A 27,254-nucleotide genomic window follows, 5' to 3' on the forward strand; every position below is an offset into this window, starting at 1 on the left:
TTTAGTGAGATAGCAGCATCAGCACTGTGTTGTTAACCACTTGAACCCAAGCTGCCCTATTCTGAGGGGAATGAACATTCCTGCTGCTACTATACGTGATATATATATATGGATCTCCCTTGGGTCTGAATTGAATTATACGTCATGTAGACACGTCAATATGATTGGTTGGAGTTAGCACGCCCAGACGGTGATAGACAGACGGTCCCATCCAATCACCTGCCAAGTAGCTTGAAAAAAGGGACCGCCCTCTTCAGCGGTTGGGCTACCGAGATACCAGATGGAAGTAGGTTGTGAAACAAGTGCGACGCAAGCTTCTTCCATCTGGCATCCATCAGATTTAAACCACATTCCTGGGTGGTTTGAAATGTGATTTCTAAAGATGTGTGTCAGTCTGGACACACTACTGTTTGACGTCTACATGCTCAAGTATCTACATGCGACACGTTGTGAGATTGTAGATCTGCTAATTTTGGTGAGCGACATCATCGCTCACTATCGTATAAGTTAAGCGTTGCTCACGCCTATGTCGTTACATCGTTACCACAGCAACCAAAGCAGATAGGTGGTGCACAATGTCTGAAGAATACATAAATCTGACCTGATCACTTGTAGATAACAATGTGGACAGTCAGTGCTAAACATCGGAATTCTCTCTGAACAAAACCAGAAATCCTTTCTCTCTCGCTCTCTCGCTCTCGCTCTCGCTCTCTCTCTCTCCCTCGCTCTCTCTCTCCCTCCCTCCAGGCCGAACAGGACAACGGTCATCCTCTGCCGGCCTTCAGTGACCTCCTCATAGAGATCCTGGATGAGAACAACAACGCTCCGTACTTCCAGTTTGCGTCGTACCAGGGCTACATCAGCGAGGCCTCCCCGGTGGGCACCACCATCTCCTTCAGCAGGAACCTCACCGTGCCCCTCAGCATCATCGCTCTGGACAATGACGCTGAAGAGGTACGCTTAGGGAGCCTCCACATGCACACAGCCAATGTTTAGATAGAAAAAAAAATAACTTTGCTGTCGGCCAGAAACCTCTTATCTCCATATTCTAACTTTTGTGTTTTATAATGAAAGCTTCAACCAAAAGCATCAAAAGTAGCAGATCTACAAGGTCGAAACGTGGCGCGAAGCGACACGTTTCGAGTTTGTAGATGTGCTACTTTTGATGCTTTTGAATTTGAATCTTGAAAAAGTAATAGTTTTGGACATATGAGGTTTCCACCCGACAGAGACGAAAAGACAAAAGAAAGGAAAAACATCTAAAATAGCAGATCTACAAGCTCACAACGTGGTGCGTAGACCTGCTATTTTAATTCAATACCAATTCATTTCAGCTGATGTGCATCTTATATTTTACTTGTTGTCTTGGTTATGGCATAATTAGAGTTAAATGCTCTTTTCATAGATTGATATTTAATTTAATATACAGTACTATATATAATTTCAATCTAAAATAGAAACTTTAATCAACACTAAGTTTTTCAAATTGATTTGCATTGATTCTCCTATGCATAACACAAGGCATACTTTTGCAGATACACACACACACACACACACACACACACACACACACACACACACACACACACACACACACACACACACACACACACACACACACACACACACACACACACACACTGGTTATGGTGATGTCCATGAGTCATATTAATGCTGCTTTGTTCCCCTGTTATAGCTGGCTCCCGGTGATATTCCTGTAGGTATAAAAGGGTTGCCATTGGGTGTTTTTTGTTTTTTCTACAGCCGGCTCATGCACTTTGATAATATGAAAGTGGGAACGTGCACTTTAAGAAAGTGCACTTTCATAATGTGAAAGTGCATGACTACACTTTTTTTTTTTTTGGATGTGAAAAAAATAAATAAATTGCATTGGAAGCATTCGTTTTTGCCGGAGACATCCTCAATATTTGTAAATGTCATTTTGTGCAGTTCTTCTGCCCTCATGTTCCCCTCGCTGCTATATAACTAACCGTTGAATAAAACCCAGTGGTGGAAAGTAACTACCGGTACCTAGATTTACTCAAGTACTGTACTTAAGTACAATATATATACAGCCCTATATACATTTCGGCCATTTGAAAATAGCAGATCTGCAAGCTCACAATGCGTCGTGATGCGACGCATTGTGAGCTTGTAGATCTGCTATTTTCAAAAGATGTTTATACATTGGAAATTTGTGAAATAATGGAACAGCCTGCACAATGAGTACTTTGTACTTTTGGTACTTTAAGTACATTGTGATACCAATACTTTTGTACTTTTACTCAAGTAAATTTTGAAATTCTGACTTTTACTTGTAACAGAGTACTTCTACATTGCAGTAATACTGCAATAGTACTTCAGTACTTTTTCCACCACTGATAAAGCCCCCCCCCCCCCCCCCCCGCCCCGCCCCCCATGCTGGTCTCCGGTAATGACGACTGTGTGTGTGGAGTGTATCTGAGTGCTCTGCTGTGAGTTTCCATTCAAACCTCATATGAGGTTGAACTTGTGTGTGTTTGTTGCTGTGGTTTGGTTCAACTTGATGAAGTCAGAACAATGTCTGCTGCAATGTTCTTTGAATTTACTCAGCTGCTGCCCGGGTTAGAAAACCCTGTATTTCCAAAACCGTTGATCCGAAGTAGTGCTAATACTTTTTCACCGGTTCAATATTTATACGCTTTTCCCCCACAGGCACATTTAATCACTTTCACTTAACCCATTCAATCCGGGAACGCATCTCTGTTATTTTAGATTTATTTGGCTATTCAGCAGATATACAAGCTCATAGCGGGGCACCGAGTGCCGCACTATGAGCTTGTAGATCTGCTATTTCTTTTTCTTTTTTTTTGGGACATTCGTAACTAAAATATTTGCTTCTGGGGGTCCCTGGAACTAAATATTTACACATGTTGGCATTAAAAAAAATATATATATATATTCCAAGATTTCCACACATTTTCACGATTTTTCAAAAATAGCAGATCTACAAGCTCGTAGCTTGAAGATATGCTATTTTTGAATAGCCCAAAGAGATCTTAAAATGACACAAAGGATGCTTTCCCGGTCTTAAAGGGTTAACTGCAGTATGACGGAAATAGGGCATTCATTTATGAAGAAAATAAAAAACAAAAACAACAAGTTTAAACATGGAGATATGAGGTTTTCTACCTGAGCTTTGCACTTTATTCTTGAAAAAGAATGTGTGTGTGTGTGTGTGTGTGTGTGTGTGCGTGCGTGCGCTCGCGCGTTTTACCCCACAAGGAGTAAGTGAGTCAAATCCAAATCCTTTCTCACCCCGTGCTGACAGTATTGGGTTAGCCTATCTGAAATCTTCGACTTGTGTTTAAAACGGGTGAAGTCCAACATTCATCACAGTCGACAACACACACACAACGTTTACTAGCACATTAGTCCTGTTTATGATGTTTGAAAAGTCTTTCATTCCTCACAGAACACACACACCGACTACAGCACAACTAAACTAAAGTCACGCGCCTGTGGTTCCTCCCTCTACAGCTCTGATCATTTCTCTTGATGAACAAATCAGAGTGAAGAGTGAGCACAGATAACATAATCAATAAGGCAAAGGAAAGCTGCTGTTTTTACCGAAAGAGCTTAAAGCAGCGTTACCCAACCTTTTTTTACTGGATCAGGGCCCACACTTTAAAATCACTAAATTGCTCGCCGGCCCACCCATCTGACCACCTAACACGGCAGCCATTCGTGTTAATAATCAATCAATCGACTGTGTTCCTTCCGGCTTGTAATCAGTGGAACCAACGTAGTATGCGTTAAGTTCCTATTTATCGATATCACAAAGAAAACTAATTTTTCAAGCTTGTTAAAGACAAATGAAAATGTTTTTACTTTTTTCAGTTAGTTTTAAGTTAAATTATCAGTACAATCTCAGTGTTTTGCCAATTATTTTGGGGTCCACTTGTAATCTCCTCACCACCCACCCACCACCCACAGGTTGGTAAATGCTGGCTTAACGAGACTCGTTGATAGACATGAATCACACACTTAACATCCTCTAAAATACTAGCTATTTTGATTTTGGCTGTTAAAGATATTATTTGATTAATCAAACTTCAAATTTCTTATTGACATAATGCTTGCTGAGATAATTCTATGATCACAGATCGGATGTTGAAGTGATCCCCCATACAGTTTTGGGGGGTTTTGTTTTGTTTTGTTATCCCAAAATCCAAATGTGATCCACTCGGATAGGGATTAAAAGTTTTGAGCCTCTGGGGACTCCTCCGGTCAAATAAGTACTGTACAGTGTATCGTCGTTGTCGGGCGGAAACCTCTTATCTCCATATTCTAGCGTGTTGTGTTTCTTCGTAAATTAACTCCCTACTTGATCATACTACAGCGTCACACAAAAGCATCAAAAGTAGCAGATCTGCAAACTCGAAACGCGGCGCGAAGCGACGCGTTTTGTGCTTGTAGATCTGCTACTTTTGATGCTTTAGAATTTGAACCCTGAAAAGTAACAGTTTTGGACGTATGAGGTTTCCACCCGACAGAGACGGTATAGGATTTGAGAGGTTAAGATGACGCTAAAGTCTCTGCAGTGTGCCTCTGCTGCCAAAATGTTTTCGTGACCCCAAATCCCCTCAGCATCTGCTCCATTTAAACCTAATTGTGTCTCTTGTATAATGATGGCTATACTCTCTCTCTCTCTCTCTCTCATCTGGAACCATTACCTCTACTTCTTTCTTGGTTAGCCCAAGACCGGGAACGCATCTGTGTCATTTTAGATATCTTTGGCTATTCAAAAATAACAGATATACAAGCTCATAACGCTGCGCCGAGTGAGCTCGTAGATCTGCTATTTTAGAAAAATCTTGAAAATGTGTGCAAATCTTTGAATATGTATATACATTTAAAGCGAACAGGGACCCCTAGAAGCAAAGATCGGAGTTAAAAATGTTCGCTTTAAAGCATATATTCAAAGATTTGCACAAATCTTCCACGATTTTCCCCAAAAAATAGCAGATCTACAAGCTCATAGCTATGAGCTTGTAGATCTGCTATTTTTGAATAGCCAAAGAAATTACACAGATGCGTTCCCGGTCTTAATGGATTAAAAAACAACATATATACATAGAACAGTGACTCCCAACCTGTGGGCCAGGACCCACTGGTGTGCCATGAAGATATTGAAGATATAGCGATTGAAGATATTGTATATTGTGGGCCCCCGAATCATTGCCAAAACACTCACATTTTAATGATTATATAACATTAATAATACTAATAAATGACTGTAAAAAAAACTGGAAATGTAGTTTTCCTTTTGAAACCGCTAAATAGGAACTGACAGTATACTATACTATGCTAGTTCCATTGAACCAAGTCGGAACACAATCGATTGATTAATCATTAAAAAACATCTCCAGAAAAAACTAAATGCACACGGCTGCTGTGTTAAGCGGTCAGGTGGGTGGGCCGCCAACTCTTTTCAAGTGGGCCCTGATCCAGAAAAGGGATGGGAACTGCTGATATAGAAACAAAGTCACTGGCTTCTGGTTCAATTCTCAGCTCCCTTTCTGCTGCATTCTCTTTAACCCTTTCTATCCGGGGACATGTACTGTGTCGTTTTACATTTTTAGCTATAACCATTATTTTATACTTTGGGCTATTCAAAAATAGCAGATCTACAAGCTCATAGTGTTACATATTTTGATGGGGCGGCCAAAAACATATCATTTTTGGGGGTCCTTGACAAGAAACGGTTTGAGCACTACTGATATAGCAACAGTAGTTTTTCAGAAAATGTAAGACATTTGTTGAGACATTTGACAGTTACTAACGTTAATGTTCGCTTTAAAAAATATATATTCAAAGATTTGCCAACATTGTCATGATTTTTGAAAATAGCAGATTTACAAGATCTGTGCTATGAGCTTGTATATCTGTTATTTTTGAATGGCCAAAGAAATCTAAATGACAGAGATGCGTTCCCGGATTGAATGGGATATGTGCTGACATATTTTTTCTCCCCTTCTCTCGTATCAGATTTGCTATTTAATCGTGTTCTTTTTTTCTCTGGATAATGACCAATGTCTCAATACTAACACGCTCTTTACATTTTTTCCCCCGAATACCTTTCGTGTGTGAAGACGAAAGACCCCTTGTTAACCGTTACTCTGAGCGACTTCACCGCCATCTTTGAAATAACCCCGACCGGGATCACCCGCTTTCTGACGCTCAAGAAACCCGTGGACCGGGAGACGCAGAAGACCTACACCTTCACGGTACGTCTATACCCCTAAAACCCTAACGCCCGCAGCTCATTATCTATATGCATAATTAATGTGTTTTAGACTTAATCTCTAATAGATTGTTCAAGGTCGATAACGATTCCAATATGTTTGGCGAGCAGGGAAGACCAATGGTAAATGGTGCATTAGCTTTATCCAGAGTGCTTTACAATATGGATTGCATTCACCCATTCACACACCGACGGCGGAGGAAACCATGCAAAGCACCAGCCTACTCATCGGGAGCAGTTAGAGGTTCAGTGTCTTGCTCAAGGGGACTTTGACACTAACACGCGGGGAGCCGCTGATCGAATCTCGGGAACATTCCGTTTCCCAAGCGGCCGCCCTAACCTCCTGAGCCCACTGCCACCGATATCAACACATTTTATGTTATCTTGATGTGGAGCGAAATTGCACTATTTCGTTTTCTGTTCAGTGTTGATCATGCATCATGTAGTTATATTATACCGAGGCTGCTTAAGGTCATAGGTCACACAGTGTAAAAGGCCTTGAGCTGAGCGTGTTTGGAATATGCCAGAGATGTGTAGGAGAGCAGCAGCGCCTTGTAGCACCAGGCACCATAGAGGCCTTATTGTTTTAGGACTTGAAAACCGGAGGAGTAGGGGATGAGAGGGGATGATTTTCTTAATAGTGTTATGCTATGAAACATAACCACCAGCTCAGTGGCCTTGGGGTTAGAGTGTCCGCCCTGATACTGGTACTTGTTTATTGTTTACCTTACATTTGAAGCACTTGTAGCACTGTTATTGACTTAATAAGAGTAGTGCTTGAAATGTTATTTTGTATTCCATGAACATGTTTTAATTACACTAATTAACCTCTTCATCAACAATTTGCATAATTATCTGATTTGAAGCAAACTTCACAAGATGTGGAGAAAAAAATTGTGGGGGAGAAAACAAAAATCTGCTATATCCCAATATGTTATAAAATAAATAGTATATAAATAATGCTGCTCGTTTATTTGATTAACTACATGAGCAAGTTTAAGTCGGCGGTTGGTTCTAAATATCGATTTCGTTATAATTTTCTGTTAAATTACGGACAATTCTAGAGAGATCACCTCTGATCACATTGTATTTTATTATTTTATGTAACTTTCCTCTTCTACCCCAGATTTGAACGCGGTTTCCTGCACAAGTGCTGCTTTTTTGTTTTGTTTTTACCATTGAGCTAATAGAGCCTGCCTGCTTGCTCAGGGGATAAATTGAATCTTGACCATCAGGTCAAAACTCATGTCAGATCTTGTGTCTAGGTGAGACATGACCTTTAACACGATGTAAATGTCTCAATAGAAGAGCAGGGAGACAAAACAACCACCCCAATTATAGAAGTTATATTGTATTAACACACTCTACCGTACAGATTGGATCAAATTAAATTGTATTTATTTAAAAAAAGTGACATAGTGCCGCTTTAAGTCTACAGGCATGAAGTATTCAGAACTCTCCCATTGAACTTTCTAAGAACGGAACCAAGCATGCAAACTCACTGAACTGCGCTCTCTCAAGGCGTTCCATTTAACTCTTTTAAGTGCTGTGTACAGTACCAGTATAGGACGTCCATGAACCGCCGAACTGTGCGTTGTTTTTTTCCAAAGGGGGTAATTTCGTTTCTGTTGTTGCGTACGGCAAGAAGCCTGGTTTACTGGAGCGAGGAGCTTGTCTCCATAGGCTTTGCTCAAAGGGACGGCTGCTGCGTCTTAAGAAAATAGCTTCTTTCTCCCCAGAGGTGTTCTCTCCCTGCATTAAAGAGCATCACCAGGCATCACTTAAGCCTACAATAGCCTCTGTGTGAATGTGTCCCCAGGGGACAACAAACGCTGGTGCTTTCTGCACACGTACAGTATCACTTGTTCTACTAGTTGGATGTCTATTACTGCAGTGGTTGTCAAAACTTTTCATGTCAAAATGATATGTATTTGGCTGCGGACCCCCCATCTCAAAAAAATATGTTGTGCCAGGGACCTCGACAAGCATTAAACAAAATATATATATATCCAAAGATTTGCACAAATGTTCAAATGTTTTCAAAAATAGCAGTTCAGTCAGACAACTCTTGGATTAGAATATATATTTATTGAGCATACTTGAGCATAGATATAAGAAGCCTATATGAAGCATATATGAAGCATAGTTTGGCGTCAGGGCTCTGAATCTATTCATTCAGTGTTACATGCCAAGTAGCATTTACAGGGAATGAATAATCTTTTTGAGAGAGAAATAAGCTACAGGTCCAATCCTCGATTGAAAAAATATTTGTGTTTGCTGTTTGTTTTTATTGATTGGCTACTTCGTGGTTCATGACAGCTTGTGTGCGTGTGTGCTTTGTGTACATTGTTCCTACACTGGAGTTGTGTGTGTCCATAATATGTGTGTGTAAAGTAAACGTCTCCACACACACAAACATATGTTTGTGTGTGCAGAGGCGTACACATTATTTGCACAGCAGTGGAGCTGTGTGTCTTTGTGTATACTGTGTGAGTGTGCGTGCGTGTGCGCGTGCGTGTACATACAATAGTGGTGCACTGCTCTGCCATTATCATTGTCAGCTACAACCAGTGGTGGTCTGTCTTGTCTGTCTGTCTGTCTCTCAGTCTGTCTGTCTCACTCACTCACTCACACAAACCATACCAGATCAATCTTCTAGTTAGGGTATCAGAAAACCATAGCATCTTCCAACACGTACGTGTGTGTGTGTGTGTGTGTGTGTGTGTGTGTGTGTGTGTGTGTGTGTGTGTGTGTGTGTGTGTGTGTGTGTGTGTGTGTGTGTGTGTGTGTGTGTGTGTGTGTGTGTGTGTGTGTGTGTGTGTGTGTGTGTGTGTGTGTGTGTGTGTGTTGTGCCCTGCCTGTAGCTGCCACAGGTTCAACAAATGTCCACACATCATATACAGATGTATTTTCTGGGATTTATTTCCATAATTCTCCAAACTCCTTCAAACAGACACAATACAAGACACTGTGAAAACTAGACAATAAAATACATACACTTGTTCAGTCCATAATCATTATGAAGCAAAGTCCACACAGGTGCATCCAATTATTGACATGTTACACTGAAGTCTCTCAAACAAAGTTTGCACATTACAATAACACAAACCAAATAAACAAACACGTATTACTCAAACTACTGTCTCTCCTTCTGGGACAGTTACACTGCCAGTAAGCCCCGACCGGTGGGCCGCTGTGTTGACTCGCACCTCAAAACAAGCGCTTTTCGCGACCCGGCGCGTGCGGGGGGGGCTCGACGCCGTAGTTAATAATAACAATAACGCTAATCTATTGGCTCGCCACCATTACACATGATGTCACACAGTAAACAAGCTAATGAAATCAGCTCCTGGCCTTAAGGTGGACTGACTTAAGGTAGACCAGTAATTCTTCACTGGGACTAGTACTGTATAATATATACAACAATGCAAGAGATTGACTGAGAGATGACAACAACACCTTGTCAAAAATATTGTCCACGCGCGTGTGTGTAGCTGTCAGTGTGAACGCAGCATAAAGACACACGTCTGTCCAGGGCAGACTCATTGCCACACTGCCCTCATCCCACACATTGTGTCCCCCCCCCCCCCCCCCCCCCCTCCCCTGCCAAGCGAGATGATTTGTCACATGTCAAGTGACGTGTTTGAATGATGCTGTTGCTCTCACCTCTGTGGTTGAGACGTGTCTAGAACGACTGCTATTGTCATACATCAAGGACAGAACTGTACACCCCCCCCCCTCCCCCCCCCCCCTCCCTACTTGATCATACTGTAAGTGTCACACGAAAGTATCAAAAGTAGCAGATCCGCAATGGCAATGATAATAATAGAATGCATTTTGCATTTGTGAATTTGATTATGGAGTCCTATCCCGACCTTCAGGGTTCCTTCTGGGGGTTTCAAATTAACCCTTACAGGTCTGTAACTGAGAGTGTTCAAATGGAACCAAATGCATGGTAAAATGCATTGAAGTTAAATATTTTACAGTGCAGAAAAGCACTGAGAGATGCTCTACGCCCCCGCGCACCGTACTCTGTTGGTCAGTGGAAATGTGACCCATAAGCATAGGTCTAAAGTTTGACCATGCACTATGACCTTGACCATTAAAGAAAATGATCTGTAATGCATACCCTGACCCTCAACTCATTCAGCTTTCAAAGATGTTATGTGTCAAAACGTATGAGCAGTGAAATGTTGAGTGCGAACGACTCCACTAGACTGTCCTGCAAGTAATGTCCAACATTATATTGTACAAAATAAAATACTTTATACAAGTCAGTCAGTCAGTCATACCTGAAGGTTTTGTATCAAAACGTTGCTAATTAAATGAAACCGTTTCTTTATGGAGCAAGTATAGATAGTGTGAGTGTTTATGTTATATTTTTATTCAGTTCATAGCCTAGGTAAATGTTGAATTCGATTCACCAAACAGACATTGTAATACACCTGGGGGACACGAGGGGGTAAAGCATCCCCTTTAGTAGCCAATTATTTTTCACCCCTTTTTCTCCCCAATTTAGTTGTAATGCCAATTAATTCCTCCCCACACACATTTCAGTGTTGTCACTGCTGTCATATCCGACTGACTCACCTGCCAGTGAGGAGCCCCCACCAGGGCGACATAGAGCCTTCGTCCTACTCCTCCCGCCCAATACTCCCCGCTGACAGGTGCCGCCCCAGCCCGCAAGAGTACGTGCAATGACCGATATCACCCTCCTGCCCGGCTTCCCTCCCCTGAACATGGGCCAATTGTGTTCGTGTAGACGCTCGACAAAGCCGGTTGCACCACGGTGGATTCGAACCCACTACCTCCATGGTGGTTGGCAGTGACTTTACCACTCTGCCACCCTAGCATCTCCTTTTTATTCAAATAAATTAATACATTACATGTTACTTTTTAGGATTCAATTAAAAAATTGCAACACTAGAAGATTGAATGGGTTAAGATTCTCTTGATTTCAGTACAGTAGAAACTGAAGCAAAACAGTTTTTATTTTTTAACAGTAATATGCAAAGATTATTTGAGGTTAAAATATCTCTCAACCCATGCTTTATCTTCTAGCGATTTTAGTCTAGTTCTTATCTTTCTTTTTCTTTATACAGTTGAGTCCTTTTTTCTTTTATGTAAAGCGGCCTTGGGTACTTAAAGTGCTCTATGCAAATCTGAGCTATTATTATTTATTAATGTTGACCAGTACAGTACATTCACTTTAAATCCTTCTTTTTCAACTCTTTATCAACTCTTATGTAATATATCGTCTCTGTTACTTTTCAAACTTAAAAAAATAAACAATATATATATTCAAAGATTTGCACGCATTTTCACGATTTTTCGAAAATAGCCAAAGTATAAAATATGGATAAAGTGTTTACACAGATGCGTTCCCGGTTTGAATGGGCTAGCTAGACAGAGAGACAAACATGTCATCTCCAATCCAACACTCTGTGAATTTTGGGAGAAAGGCAATATCCTCTGCTGGATTCTTGTTGCTTTTTCTTTCTGTCTTTGTTTTCTCTCTGCTGCTGTTGTTGCTGTACAGTTGTTTGGTGTTCCTCGCCTGCACTGAGTTTCTGAATTCCCATTCGGTCCTTTTGATCTTTCTCTTCCAAAATCGGTGCCAAGACGTCATCGATTTTAGCTCAATTTGCACGCTGCCCTTGAGGCAAAGCACTTTGCCCTTTATATCACTTTTGCATATCGTCTGACAGGTGCAAACCTCATATGTCAAAAACTGATACTTTTCAGGATTCAAATTGAAAAACAGCAAAAGTAGCAGATCTACAAGCTTGAAACGCGGCGCAAAGCAACATGTTTTGAGTTGTGGGTTGTGGATCTGCTACTTTTGATGCTTTTGTGTGACGCTGTAGTATGATCAAGTAGGGCATTCATTTACAAAAAAAAACACAAAAAAGTTATAATATGGAGATAAGAGGGTTCTGCCTGACAGCGACAATATCCAAATACATAATTATTATTAAATAAGAAAAAGAGGTTGCACATCAACAATGGGTTTTCTCAGTGGAGTGCTAGACCCAAAGTCCAGTATATACATCAAAAGAAGGAATTTTAAAAAATCCCAAAAGGGTAGCTAAAGCATTCATTTTATTGGTGTGCCAATAAAAAAAATAAAAAAAAAATGGAAATATGAGTACTTTGTCCTCCATTTAATTGAATTTTTTGTATGTGCTACCCTTTTGAGATTTTTTAAAATTCCTTCTTTTGATGTACATCATTATTATTGTTAAAGATTTCTTGATTTTTGCATTTCTGCTTTATTGATCGTGACCGCAGAGAGAGAGAAGAGAGACAGGAAAGGCCAGGACAGGAGAGAGAGGGAGGGCATGACCTGGGCGATATGACTTCAAATCAATACCACAATTATTTAAAACTTCTGCCTCGAATCCAATTGATGGACGATTGTTTAATTATAATTGTTTTTAAATAGTGAAAATAGCCGCTCTACAAGCTCACAATGAGAGCTTGTACATTGGCTATTTTCTCTATTTTTGTACGGCACCATTGTACAATGAAGTATAACAATAAAGGGTTGAGTGGTTAATCACAATAATCGATTTCGACGATTATGAAAAAAATAAATGCTTCTCGATTTGTTGATTAACCTACATGAGTAAGATTAAGTGGGTTATTGGTTCTTCAAAAAATTGGTTTAGATATATTTTCGGTTCATTTCCCATTAACCTTCCCCAAGGAAGGAAAATATCATTCATACGTTAATGGATCTGTAATTTAGCATGTTATTTTGACAAATCCCTACCGCTGCTGACCATTTGGGTGCCCTTTAAAGCATAATATCCTTGTTGAGCCTCATCTCGCAATTTCTTCTTTTTTGTCTTTGTCTTCTTTACCCCCGATTCTTGTTGCCTCTTGTGCCCCATGAGTACTTTTACTTTCGGTACTTTAAGTACATTTTGATGCCAATTATTTTATACTCTTACTCAAGTACATTTTTGAATTCCGGACTTTTACTTGTAACAGAGTATTTCTACAGTATTGATACTTTTACTTAAGTACTTTTTCCACCACTGCTAAATTGTAATAGTAAATTGTAATGTTTGTTTCCTGTGTTTGAAGATGGTGGCGTTTGACGGCATGCAGACGAGCGACCCCGTGACGGTCGACATCCTGGTGATCGACGCCAATGACAACACGCCCCTCTTCCCCGAGGTGTCCTACACCATCGAGGTCTTCACCGACATGCAGCAGGGAGAGACCGTGCTACAGGTAATCTATCACACACTGTGTTAAACTGATCAACATCACCAATATTATCAAGTGGTGGATGGAAGCAGAGTGCATTTACTTAGAATGTGATATTATTTTATTAAAATAAGTCAATAAATTGCTTTAGTACTCATTGTACTCGAAATACGTTTTCAGGTCGGGATGCTCATTTTATCCTATCAGGAGAGATTCACACAGGACAGAGGATAAACAAGTGAATTTGGAAGTGATGACACAAAGAAATGAGCAGACATAATTGGAACTGGAACACTATAAGATTTAAGCTGATAAATGGGTACTCTCTCTCCTGATTGGCTGAAGCCACCCACCTGAAAATGTATCTTCTGTTTATTAAAGAGCTGGAGAGACGCAGAGAGCCCTGTTACTGAACAAACACTCTATAACAAGGATTGCTATTACAATATAGTGATTTAACCTTTTTAACAAAACACATTTTGTTTTAACCCAAAAATATCACTTACACTACCTTTAGAAAGAAAATGTAGTATCTGTACTTGTTTTTTCACTTATGACTTTGTCGTGACTACGTTTGCACGGAAAATATTGTACTTTTGACTATACTAGAGGTTTGGGCCACTACACAACCCTTAAACCTACGTCACACCGCCGATCCGACCAATATGCCCATGTATGGAGATTGCTGATGTCATCAGTATATGCCCATATATGGGCATGCCCCCTTTTGTGCCAATATATGGAGCTGACTGATTTGTTTGCGCCTGATGCCATGACAACACATTGAGGTTAGACAACACACTCCATATTTGGGCGTAGCTGCACTATGGATTATGGCTATGGCTGAGTCATAGTGACATGAGTGTGATGTCATGGTCCGCCGGCCGGTCCTCCCGTAAGCCAATGTTTATATAAGAAGATATTATGAGAAATACATTAACCAAATAAACCACCTAAGTCCTATTTAAAAAATAGAGACAATAGCAGATGTACAAGCTCACAATGCGACACGTTGTGAGCTTGTAGATTGGCTATTTTCACAACTTTTGAAGATGTTGGAAAATGTTACGCTGTTGTTACTCTCTTACACACACACACACACACACACACACACACACACACACACACACACACACACACACACACACACACACACACACACACACACACACACACACACACACACACACACACACACGCGTAAATTGTGTACACGGCACACACACAGCACACTGCTCAAATCAAACAAGCTCAAAGAATGGAGTCCAATGCTGTGTTGATAATGGACCGAGCCTGTAGGAGAGTGTGTTCAGACTCAGAGCGGTGACTAAAACATCATGGTGTCATGGACACCCAGGCCAGGGTAACAGTTTACCCAATAGATCAGCTGTCTGGACTAATCCACCGTATTGGGTCAACAACACCACTGACCATTAGTCGATACTCCCATTGAAACACTCTGTCTGCTTCCTTCAAGCTACAAATCGTCTTTTAGACATAGCGAAAGTAGCAGATCCGCAAGCTCGAATGCATGGAATCGAAAGTTCCTGGTTTTAGATTTTTTGACATTTACAACTCTCACATGTACATAAACGTTCAGATTTCAAATATAAAGTGCTTACCCACGATCCACAGATGTTACAAGTTTATCCGACCCGTGATAAGTACCCGTATTTCCCGTATTGTTCAATAAAAAGCATAATTTAATCCGATCGCCGGACATTTTCTATTATTTTTTTGTAATGCACCAGAGTGCAATATACCTCCCAACCATTAGTGTCGCATAGTTGAAAGCATCGGAGAAAATTCGAAGAAAATGGCCGGCGATCGGATTAAAATGCTTTTTATTGAACAATACGGGAGATACGGTACGTATGGCGGGTGGGATCAACTTGTAACATCCGTGGCTCGTGGGTAAGCACTTTATATTTGAAATCTGAATGTTTATGTACATGTGAGAGTTGTAAATGTAAAAAATCAAAAGCCAGGAACTTTCCATGATGCTTGTGACAGACGAGCGTCATGCGAACCATGTCTACAGTCCATCCCATTGCGCAGCGCACCTCCCCAAATGGAACTGTCGTCCCAAAAACACCCTCGCCCCGAGTCTAATCCGGCGGTCACGGTCCGCGAAAAAAATGTGCCGTTGTGTTTTAGGACGAGCGTTCCGTTTTCCACCCGGTTGCTGTTTTTTTTGTTTTTTTGTTTTGCTGAGAGAGGGAAAAAAGCGTGTGAAATGGCAAGTGTGGCGTGAGGTGTGAGAAGAGGTTAAATTGCGTGACTCTCACTCTCAAAGGGTGAGACTTGGCAGCTCTGCACACACACACACACACACACACACACACACACACACACACACACACACACACACACACACACACACACACACACACACACACACACATACACACACACACACACACACACACACACACACACACACACGTGCAGGCACATTATCAGGGAGACTTCTGTTCGAGGTGCATGGGTGTAAGTGAAATGTTCAGAATTTGACATTAATTTAGAGCTTTTCGTTGATTGCAATTATTTAATTTAAAACATATTTTAGCAGTCTATACTTGTATGCAGATTAGGCCTCAAGGGATGTGTTTTAACATATGTATTTTGTATGTTGTTTTTAGTTAAATAATTACAATCGATGAAAAGCTCTCCTATACAGTTCAGAAAATGTTTCTCACGCCCTTTGCGCTCCAAGCCCTCGTGCTGATCTAGCACTGCTGCAACGTAGTATAGTTGATCCTCATCATTTGGTTGTCTGGTGTTTGGTAAACAGAGCATGAACTCGTACGTGACTCAGTCCATGCAGCACAGCCTCTCTCGAAGATGAAAAAAAAGAGAGAAAAAAACTCAGCCACTGAAAAGGTCAAGTTTAATCTGTCCTAAAATTCTGCCGTTTTTCTCCCTCCCTGAAATGAGGGCCAGTGGGGTCGCGGAGCAGCCGATACAGTGTGACCGCTTAACCGATTTCTCTAAGCCTTTTATGCGAGCCCGAGGGCTCCCGGGGGAATAACGCTCACACTTACTTGATGCTACAGCTTTTTTTTCGTGTCTCCCAACATCAGGGGCAGTCAAACAGAGAGGTCCATGGACTGCATTAAAGTTTCAACGCCGTGCAGATAAGCTGCTACAGTTGCTACAGTACAGTGGAGGAAGAAGTAGTTTTTATTTTACACTGTGCATTACAGTACATTCACCCATTCATGCACAAGTGGCCAGTGGTGTAGTGGAGATTTTTTTTTTACTGGGGGGGACGCCATTTTTTATGACATCACGCGAGTGTTAGTGCACACGATTAGGCTATCCTGACTCGGGCCCGGCGCCACGGGGGTGCCTGAGGGGGCCTGGCACCCTCAGTTGCAAATTCTGCCCCCTCAGTTTATGCTTGACCAACCTTGGGGGGGCACCAAACGGCGTGGAGAAAGTGAAAGAAGACAGAACTATCGCCGAAAAGTGCCGAAATTTTGAATCAGCAGCTGCTGAAGGAGCGCTGAAACAGTGAAACGCGCCGGTGAAGCGTCATTTTTTTCCGCGCTGCGGAAAAAGATTTGCACAAATTTTCACGCTTTAAAAAAAATGGCAGATCTACAAGCTCATAGCGCGGCACTCGGCAGGCAACAACATGCTCATCGGGACCTGTCGGGGGTTCAGTGTCTTGCTCAAGGACACTTCAACGATAAATGAGGGAGGAGCCTGTACACTACAGCACGACAGTACTGTAGTGCAGTGGTTCTCAAAGTGGGGGGGGGGGGGGGGGGGGGTTCCAGGGGATCAGCATCACAATCATTTTAACCACTTTATCCTTTTATACGTTGGCTATTCACAAATAGCAGATATAATATACAAGCTCAAGCTATGAGCGTGTAGGTTCTGTTACTTTACACCAGTGCAGATAAGGAGCTACAGTACAGTTTTGAGGTCCTCCCGACGTTTACAAACGGCAGGATGTTGAAGTTAATTTGCCGGAAGGAAAATCACTGGCAGCTTAACGCATTAAGATCGGGAAAGCATCTGTCATTTTAGATTTTAACCACTTTAACTGTTATCTTATACTTTGGCTATTCAAATATAGATCTACAAGCTCATAGCGTGGCACTGAGTGCTATTCTCAGTGGTTCTCAAACTTTTTCATGTCAAGGCACCCCAAAATTATATTTATTTGGCCGCGGACCAACCCCTCAAAATATGTTGTTCCAGGGACCCCCCAGATGCAAAGATTTGAGTTAAAAACGTTTTAAAAATATATATATTTGCACAAATGTTCATGATTTTTCAAAAAATAGCAGATCTGCAATCTTGTATATCTGCTATTTTTGAATATCTAAAGTATAAAATAACGGTTAAAGTTGGTTACACAGATGCGTATCCGGTTTGAACGGGTTAATTAGTTTGACAACCCGGCATGACGCGGGGGTGTGCATTAGTATCACAGTTTTCCAGCAACTGGTGTATCTAATGGAGATCTGATAATCTGCTCTGCCATAATGGATGTACATCCTCGTTCTAATGACATCAAAGGTGGAGAGGCATGCACATCTAGAGCTGCCATATCGTCTCTGTCGGGTGGAAACCTTGTACTGTATGTCCAAAACTGTTACTTTTCAGGAAATGGAAAAATAGAGCCTATGTGTTGGATTCAGTGCAGTTATTATAGTCATAAGCTCTCAATATTTATGAAAAAACGACAGACGCATTTAAAGCACTTACACTCACACACACATGTGTTGTCACTACTGTTGTTGTTGTTGTTGTTGTTGTTGTTGTACCCTACTGTCTCACCTGCCGGAGAGGAGCCCCCACCGGGAGGAGGCAGAGCCTTGGTCCTACTCTTCCTCCCGCCCAACCCTCCCTGCTGACAGGTGCCGCCCTAGCCTGGTAAACCCCCCCCCCCCCCCCTTTCCGGAAATCTCATTTGCATTTGATTTCAGGAAAACAAATGCAAATGAGATTTCCGGAGGGAGGGTTTACCAGGCTAGTGCCGCCCCAGCCCCTATAGAGCTATTCTCACAACATTTATCTGTGGAACAGATCGAGTCAAACAAAATGTAATGCCTCAACTCCTATAATTCCAAGTCCTTGTCAGTGTGGGGGGAAGGGGACAGTTCAAATATTATTATTTTGGGGGGTCGCGGCCCGAACAGTTTGGGAACCTTGATTTACAGACATTTTTTTTCTTCAAAAAGTTGAAATATGGAGAGGTCAAGGTCTCTCCGCGACAGCATGTAGTCAATTGGTTTGAATCGAAACCCTTGTTTGTATAAAGGTCACTCTGTTGGTCTGCCGTTTTCTTTTTCTTTTTTTTTAAAGAAAGGTCTACGGTGCTCTTGTACAATAGCTGCTAGAAAAGGTCACTCACTTTGTACACACAGTATGCAGCATGTTTACCATTAGCTTAAATGCCAGACGTTTGTTCTTTGGTTATGCAAGAGTGGTACTCTCATAAGTTAATAGCAGGGCCACTAAAAATAGATTCTTCCTGTCACGATTGATTGGCACAGGTGGGCGATTTGACTGAAGGAGCCACGCGGCCGCTCCCAACCGGGAGACATTAAACGCTTGACTGGTTCTCAAAGCATGGACATGATAGCATGCTCACTGTGTCCTTGCCTTAGACCAGTGGTTCTCAAACCATGGTCTGACCAATCAGAACGTTGACGGGTCTGACCAATCAGAACGTTGACGGGTCTGACCAATCAGAATGTTGACGGGTCTGACCAATCAGAACGTTGACGGGTCTGACCAATCAGAACGTTGACGGTGAACACGGACAAAGTCAGGTATAGAGCAGGATCCGCTCTATACCTCTATAGGTATATAGAGGTATAGGTACCGCTCTATAGGTACCGCTCTATAGGTATATTATTTTTAGCGGCTAGCGCCGCTAAAAATAATCAACTAACGATACTATAGAAACTGGTCAAACATTGGCTAAATTGTCAAATAATATAAGAAAGAGGAAAAAAAATTGAAAATAGCTCACAAGTTCACAAGTGAGCTTCTAGATCGATTTTTAACAATATTTATCTGTGGAACCGAGTCAAACAAAATGTAATGCCTCAACTCCTACAATTTCAAGTGATTGTCAGGGTGGGGGGTCCCCAGTTCAAATATGATTATTTCGCGGGGTCGTGGACTGAAAAGGTTGAGAACCACTGCCTTAGAATGTGTGACAAGTATAAAGCAACATTAGTTTGGTCTCTGCTATTTTCGCAATAATTAACATAGATTTTTTTTTTTTTTATCTGGTTTTCTTTTAACTACATTTTAATACAGCAATGCATTGATATTCAAAATGCGTACTTTTGAATACTTAAATATATATATATATATATATATATATATATATATATATATATATATATATATATATATATATATATATATATATATATATTTTTTTTTTTTTTTTTTTTTTAAAGCAAATACTCCAGTACTTCAACTCTGGTACAAATTTCACAGAGCAACTTTCACTTTAATATTTTGAACAGGAGGTATACTATCTATACTATACTTTGAGTCATTACTGGGCTTTAGTACTATTGTCCACCACTGACTCTCTGTCCCTCGCTCCCTGTCCTTCTCCCAGTTGGCAGCAACGGACTCAGATGAAGGATTGAACGGCCTGGTGACCTATACGATCGTGACCGGTGCCCAGGGAGACTTTGTAATCAATAACTTCACCGGGCGCATCACCGTGGCCATGGGGGTCAACCTGCAGGTGGGGAAGTCCTACGCCCTCACCGTCAAGGCCTCAGATAACGCACCGGAAATACAGAGAAGGTATATTCCCTCTGTCCACTTATCTCTCCCAATCCTCTTTTCTCCTATTCATATTTCTAATATTTCTAATCTTTTCTTTTTTTCTCCAGAATATTCTTTCTCATAATCTATTTCCTTCAGATCTCTATAATATGAAAATTGCGCGCTGATTTTCTACCATATGAGCTGGATTAAAGGGCAACTTTGCCGATTTTGCACCCAAACCCTATTTTAATGAAGTTGAGGACATAATAAACATGATGGCATCAGCTGAGGGGCCAGTCTGACTTGAACTACAGGAAACATGGGCTGTGTAGTCCATTGTAGTCTGGGAAGAACTACAGGAAACATGGGCTGTGTAGTCCAATGTAGTCCAGGAAGAACTGACATTCTGTACGATGACGTCACAGTCGCTAAAATCATGTTCAAAATATCAAAACACAGAAAAAACACAAAAGACACTCCAACACCATGTTTATTATGTCCTCAACTTCATTAGGATTTGGGTGGAAACTTGGCATTTAAGACTTTTTGGTCACCCCAGGTGCCGATGGCCTAGTGGTTAAGGTGCATACCACATAATAGGCTCTAGTCTAATGCAACCTGACAGCGAGTCGCAGGTTCGATTCCCGAGCCCGACAAACTTTGCTACTTGTCATTCCCTGTCTCTCTCATGTTTCCTGTAATTCTCCACTGTATCTATCCAATAAAGCAGAGGTTCTTAAAGTGGGAACCCCCCCTTCCCTCCCCACATTATTTCAATAGCCAACATTTACAATGATCTTTTGCCCTGCCCTATTGGGTCTGATGTGGTTGGATTGGAGTGGATGGATAATTATGTATTCTTCTTTGTACAACCTTTGATACACAATCATGTCTGATTCAATCTCGTTTTCATCAGACTGTGTAAGTAATCTCTCACTGGTAATCAGTGATACTTGTTTAACATCATCTATCTTTTGTTTCAATTGAATGCCCATGCACGCAGAACGGCTCACTCGTTCATTTATCAATGGCGCGGGAAGCGCTGGTTTGGCTGAATAATGGAAAGAAAAAAGAAAGTCAATAAAACAAAAGGCTGACAGGCTCTGAGATAATTTGTTGTGAGTCAGACAGCAGATGGCCTCTTGTTTTGCCGAACGTGGCAGATGCCTTTGTCTCATTTCTTTTAATCACTTCCAATCATTTGTTTCACTAAACATTCTTTTTAATCATCGTAGTAGGAGTTGTTTGATGCGTTGTCCCCTCCTTGTCTTGTCTTGTTAAACTCAACAACTTTTGTTGTTTTTTTCTGTAAAAGCACCACCCTTCAGAGCAGTGACGTGCAGAGGGATTTGGAGAGGCAGGGGCTGGAATTACAAAAGGGCACCTAATGGATTTTTTTTACGAACAATTACCATATTTTTAGGCCCGAAAGCCCGGGAAATCCGAAAAGGTATCATTGCGTGCTTAATGTCCTCAAAGTCACGCCCAACAAGCTTTGAACTGAGCAGATTGGACCTTCCATTCCAGAGATAATGGCCAAAACATCTTGAAAACGGCCACTTTCGCCAGTTTTCGATCGCCGATTTTCGATTGAGTTTTGGCCATTGTCGCCCGTTTTCCTTTAATAACACAGGCTAGGAAGGTCGGACGGCGACAAACTAGCAACCTGAGTAAAGTTCACTTTGAGCTGCATCCAATACATCCACTACCATTTCCGTCGGCCTTACCGCTAGGTCTCTAGGGGCAGTTGAAATTTCTTTTTGGGCTGTTAATTTACGGAAAAACACAAAAAGTTCAAATATGGAGATAAGAGGTTTCTATGCCCGACAGCAGCGATATAGTGGCATTGCTACCAGTCTACTTGCACTACTTTTTTTTCATGGCACAAAGCGTTAGGTCACAGTGGAATAGGTATTACTGGAGAGACGGTTCTCCATGGCTGAGTTTCACTGTGCAAATACATCCCGACCCCGGGCCTGACAAATAGCAGGGCCAGGGCACACTTCACTAAGCTACGGATCAAAACACAGCAGGCTCACATTGGAAAGGAAAACACAGAATATCAGCAAATAAGATTATCAATCTACCAGTGGTGTAAAGTAACTAAGTACATGTACTCAAGTTCTGTACTTGAGGTATTTGTTTTACTTTACTTGAGTATTTCCCAATTTTCAGTACTTTTACTTCTACTCCACTACATCTCAGAGGCAAATATTGTACTTTTACTCCACTGCAATTATTTGAAAACTGAAGTTACTAGTTACTTTGTAGATTTTGATTATTATTACAAAACATACGGTCCATTAACCACTTCAGCCCTGTATACATTTTCGGCCATTTGAAAATAGCCGATCTACAAGCTTGTAGATCTGCTATTATCAAACGATCTTTAAACATTATATTATATTATGTCATACATTTGAAAACTTGTGAAATGGGATGTTCTGCATAATGAGTACTTTCTACTTCTGGTGCTTTAACCCATTAAAACCAGGAAAGCATCGGTGTCATTTTAGATTTTTGCGTTGGTTATTCACACATCGCAGATCTACATGGTCACTTCGTGACACGCTGCAAGCTTGTACATCTGCAATTTTATAGAATATTTTTGAAAAATCTTGAAAGTGTGAGAACTACTAATTTAGAAGGCATTTGTAGAATCAGCCACAGGTCTTAAAGGTTTAAGTACATTTTGATACCAAGACTTTTGTAATTTTATTCAAGTAAATTTGACTTGTAACAGAGTATTTCTACATTGGGGTATTGTATACTTTTACCTAAGTAAAAAAAAGTACTTTTTCCACCACTGCAAACGACAGTTTGAATGCCAAAATTGTCTTTTTACCCTTTTTTTTTTACGGTGTACGTGGGTGTTCACTGCTCAGTGCCGTTTCTGTCCACAGAGGCACCCTTTATAGCAGACTAATGACATGTTTCATGTTGAATGAATGATTTAACAGTCAACCATTCAACTCCATTGTCGAGTGCACTGCTTCTATCCTAAAGAGATAATAGCCTGCTGTCACACTACTGACTACTGCAGCAACCAACTGAGAACAGTGACCACTGGAACACAAGACTATTGGCTCTTTTATATTACAAGAGCTAAGTGAGCTGTACCGCTCCATGTAGAATATTTGCACGTTATGAATTTGTGGTAATACTTTGTATTGAGGCAGGGTCTATAATGCGTTATAACCACATTTGTAATTCATTATAACACTTGTTATAAATGTTTATAATTATGCATAACACCTTATAACAAGGTTTATGAAGTATTATAACTTATAATAATATAATTTACAAGTGCTGGTCGAAATGCATTAAATTCAGTGGAACAGCACATTATAACTACCAGGTAACGCTTTACTGAAAGGTCGGGTCTATAATGCATTATAATCCCATTTATAATGCACCATAATGCACTTGTACGGCTTCATAACTCTTGTTATATAAATGTTTATAATTATGCATAACAACTTCTAACAAAGACACTTCAAGCATTATAAATGAGATTATTATGTATTATAGACACAACCATTACGTAAAGTGTTACCGTGGATGAGGCACTTCTATCACGGTGCTAACACGTTATATTATGCCAGCACCAACAGGTTTTGCCTAAAAAATGTTTTGCCCTTGAATACTTTTGTTCTGAAATATGCTGTCGATTCTGATAGTAGAAATATGAAGCAGTTGCTTGCAAAGTGTTTAGCCTTAGTTTTGAAGGTGTGAATAAACCATTTAAGTCTGTTGTGATCCATCCATCAGATATAATGATGGTGTGCATAATTTTATGATTACCACATGGCTTCGATATCGTTGCTGTCGGGCAGAACCTCTTACCTCCATATTTTTATTTATTTTTACTTCTTGTGTTTTCGAAAATGAACGCCCTACTTGATCATACTACAGCGTTACACAAAAGCATCAAAAGTAGCAGATCTACAAGCTCGAGCTTGTAGATCTGCTACTTTTGCTATTTTTTTCATTTGAAACCTGAAAAGTAACAGTTTTGGACACATGAGGTTTCCACCCCAAAAAGACGATATATTAAGTTATCAATGGTTATTAAAGTTATTATTGGCTTACAGTGAATAAGATGTACCGCACATGTTTAGCTACAACAGCTTGCAGAGCAGTTATGTGTTGATAATTGTGGTAAAATGCTTACCACTGCAGGTCTATTATGAGCTGGTATTCTTCTTCTTTTTTAGGTCATTACTACAGCTTTCTGGAATAGGCCTAATACATTAATGCCTGTCCCAAGATTGATGAAGATAGTTACAACACAAAGTTCTTATTAAAAGGAAGGCCCCAAAATATCAATAAACACAAATGATATTTTAATCGTTGGCAAGTGGCCAGAGTGATAATGGACTCTCTGCACATTTTGGTTATCGAATAATGCACCCCGTATCGGCGTGAGGCAGAGGATAATTAGCCTCTCTGCCTCGATATATTGGACTGGCTCTAGTTCTGACAGTGCCATAGCCCAGTGCTTCTCTAACTGGGGTCCCCACATGATTTGGGGGGGGGGTCCCCAGATGACAGTGAAGTGACAATTTAAGGAGATTTATTTTTCCTATCGTCACCCCATGGAGACTTGAATTCATGGATATTGTTTTGTTTTGGTCGCATTCCTAAGCCAATAATTTGATGACCAGCGAACCGGTAGGCAGCGGTTCCGGTAGGAGATACAAAGGAGACTCTTTGTGTCTCCTACCGGAACCGCTGCCGGTCATCAAATTATTGGATTAGGAATGCGACAAAAACAAAACAATCTCATTAAGGTCTTTTAAGACCTGTTTAATACCTCAAAAGAAAAAAGAACATCACTGCATCAAACGCAATCAACAAACTACAAGCACACAACGCATCGCACTATTGTAATATTTATCTCAAAATTGAATGCCTCACTCCTACATTCCAAGTGCTTATCAGGGTGGGGGGGTCCCTAGTTCAAATAGGATTATTTTGGGGGGTCGCGGCCTGAAAAGTTTGAGAACCACTGCCATAGCCACCTGGAGTAACCGACTGAACGTTTTGAAGCAGCATGTTGATGTGTGCTGCTGTTGTCTTCTTCTCCAGGAGCTCCATTACCACCGTGTACATCGAGGTGTTGCCTCCTAACAACCAGAGTCCCCCTCGCTTCCCCCTCTTCACCTACCACCTGGAAGTCAGTGAGGCCATGAGGATCGGAGCTATACTAGTGAATCTACAGGTGAAACATGCACGCACGCACGCACACATTTTTGTATTTCTATACTCATACAAAAACTAATAAAATACGCACATCACTTAGTTGAGGTGCTGGGTCTGTAAAAATAAACCCACACACTCATCTGCTCCAATGTAATCAAATGACAATGTTTCGAGCCAAGGCTCTTCATCGGGTCAACCTCGAATTTATGTACTCCTAATTTTAGGACGGCAACCTTATGTTACCACATTTTTGCTGTTTTTACCCTAAACTAAAGCTCGAAGTAAGTTTCATTCGTTTTCATTTATATAAACAAAGGCTTTGCTCTGAAATCGTGGTTGATACAGAAACATGGTAAACCCCACTGCAGTAGAAAATATGTTAGCCTCCCGAAAGACTGTTGACGATGGCTGTTAACTTTATACTGTAGCTCCAACACTATCTCAGTGGCAGGCTATTAGGCTGCGCTGCCATTATAAATGTAGCCTATAAATGTACTGCCTGAGCCCGGCCCGAAGCATGTGACAAATTCGGCCCGGCCTATCGAGTAAAAAAAAAACGTTGCAGCTGATGTTAACCCTCAAATTGTGTGTACATTTTTTTTCAGGAAATGACAAACACAAAACAAAAAGTGGAGTTAGGAGGTTTTGTTCATCATTGTGGACCTCCAAGCTCACAATGAGGTTGGAGGTCAAAAGGGGGTGGAGCCTAGAGTCAGCAAAACCAGCAGACTCCACCCCTCCCTTTGGTGGACTTAGCTGGTTTAGTAGAAAGTTTGAGGATCCAATGGAGTTAGCTGGTTTTGTCAGAAGCAGTTTTTAATACTTTCCATTGGTTCAATATGTTTTAATCAACACACAGACGTAAAGGCTGTTCAGTAGCACTGATTTATGGAAAAACATTCAAAAGCGGAAACATGGAGTTAGCTGGTTTCTGCCGGACAGCAACGTGTATATTATACAACAATATCACCACGCGCAGCCATATCTCACAACCTTTTCTCTTGTGAGGACCAGGAAAATTTTCCTCACGAAGTCTGTATTTCAGAAAGTATATACTGTATAGTAATGCATGCACACACACACACACACACACACACACACACACACACACACACACACACACACACACACACACACACACAAAACACATTTTCCCTCTCAAAATGTCGTCAAATCAGGCTGAGTGAGGAGGTAGATTGGCACGTACCGCACTTCAATGACGCTGCCTAGGCTGGGACGCTGTCCTCTGGGCTGTACTCTGCCCCTGTCCCACTGCCTCGCCTCGGTGAGGCGCTTACCTGTCAGGCGGTTCCCCAGCGAGACTCCAAAATACGGATTTATCCCCCAATCCATACTGTTTAGCTGGCCATCAGAGATCAATGGCAGCCTATAGAGCTGTTATAGGAATTGACCTTCAAGTTTCCCTGTGTGTGTCTCTGTGTAGGCCTCAGACAGAGAGAATGACCCAATCACGTACAAGATCATCAGCGGAGACCCCCAGAAGACCTTCAACCTCACTGAAAAGTAAGTTCATCATATTGTTTCGGCAAGTCAAGGATACCCACATAAATATAGACCTACATCACTGTCTCTGTCACCTGGAAACCATGTTCAAAACCGTTACCTTTCATGATTCAAATAAAAACACAGCAAAAGTAGCAGATCTACAAGCTTGCAGATCTGCTACTTTTGATGCTTTTGTGTGACGCTGTAGTATGATCAAGTAGGGTGTTAATTCACGAAAAACAGTTAAAATATGGAGATACGAGGTTTCTGCCCCGAC

At 41.1% G+C, this 27,254-nt stretch overlaps 1 protein-coding gene across 1 annotated transcript in view; it reads left to right on the forward strand.

The window, feature by feature from the left end:
- Window positions 1-27,254, forward strand: part of LOC311059381 (protocadherin-15-like) — a gene marked incomplete at its 3' end in the record, with an annotated part of 341,810 nt that overhangs the window by 174,007 nt on the left and 140,549 nt on the right. Inside the window, exons 12-17 of the mRNA XM_084077261.1 lie at window positions 748-954; window positions 6,135-6,269; window positions 13,379-13,528; window positions 20,109-20,302; window positions 25,358-25,490; window positions 26,916-26,995. Of these exons, the coding sequence (XP_083933387.1) occupies window positions 748-954; window positions 6,135-6,269; window positions 13,379-13,528; window positions 20,109-20,302; window positions 25,358-25,490; window positions 26,916-26,995 (899 nt within the window). The remainder of the gene's footprint in view (window positions 1-747; window positions 955-6,134; window positions 6,270-13,378; window positions 13,529-20,108; window positions 20,303-25,357; window positions 25,491-26,915; window positions 26,996-27,254) is intronic.

The sequence above is a fragment of the Gymnoscopelus microlampas genome, assembly GCF_963454915.1.
Source record: "Gymnoscopelus microlampas genome assembly, chromosome: 13".
NCBI classification, from domain to species: domain Eukaryota; kingdom Metazoa; phylum Chordata; class Actinopteri; order Myctophiformes; family Myctophidae; genus Gymnoscopelus; species Gymnoscopelus microlampas.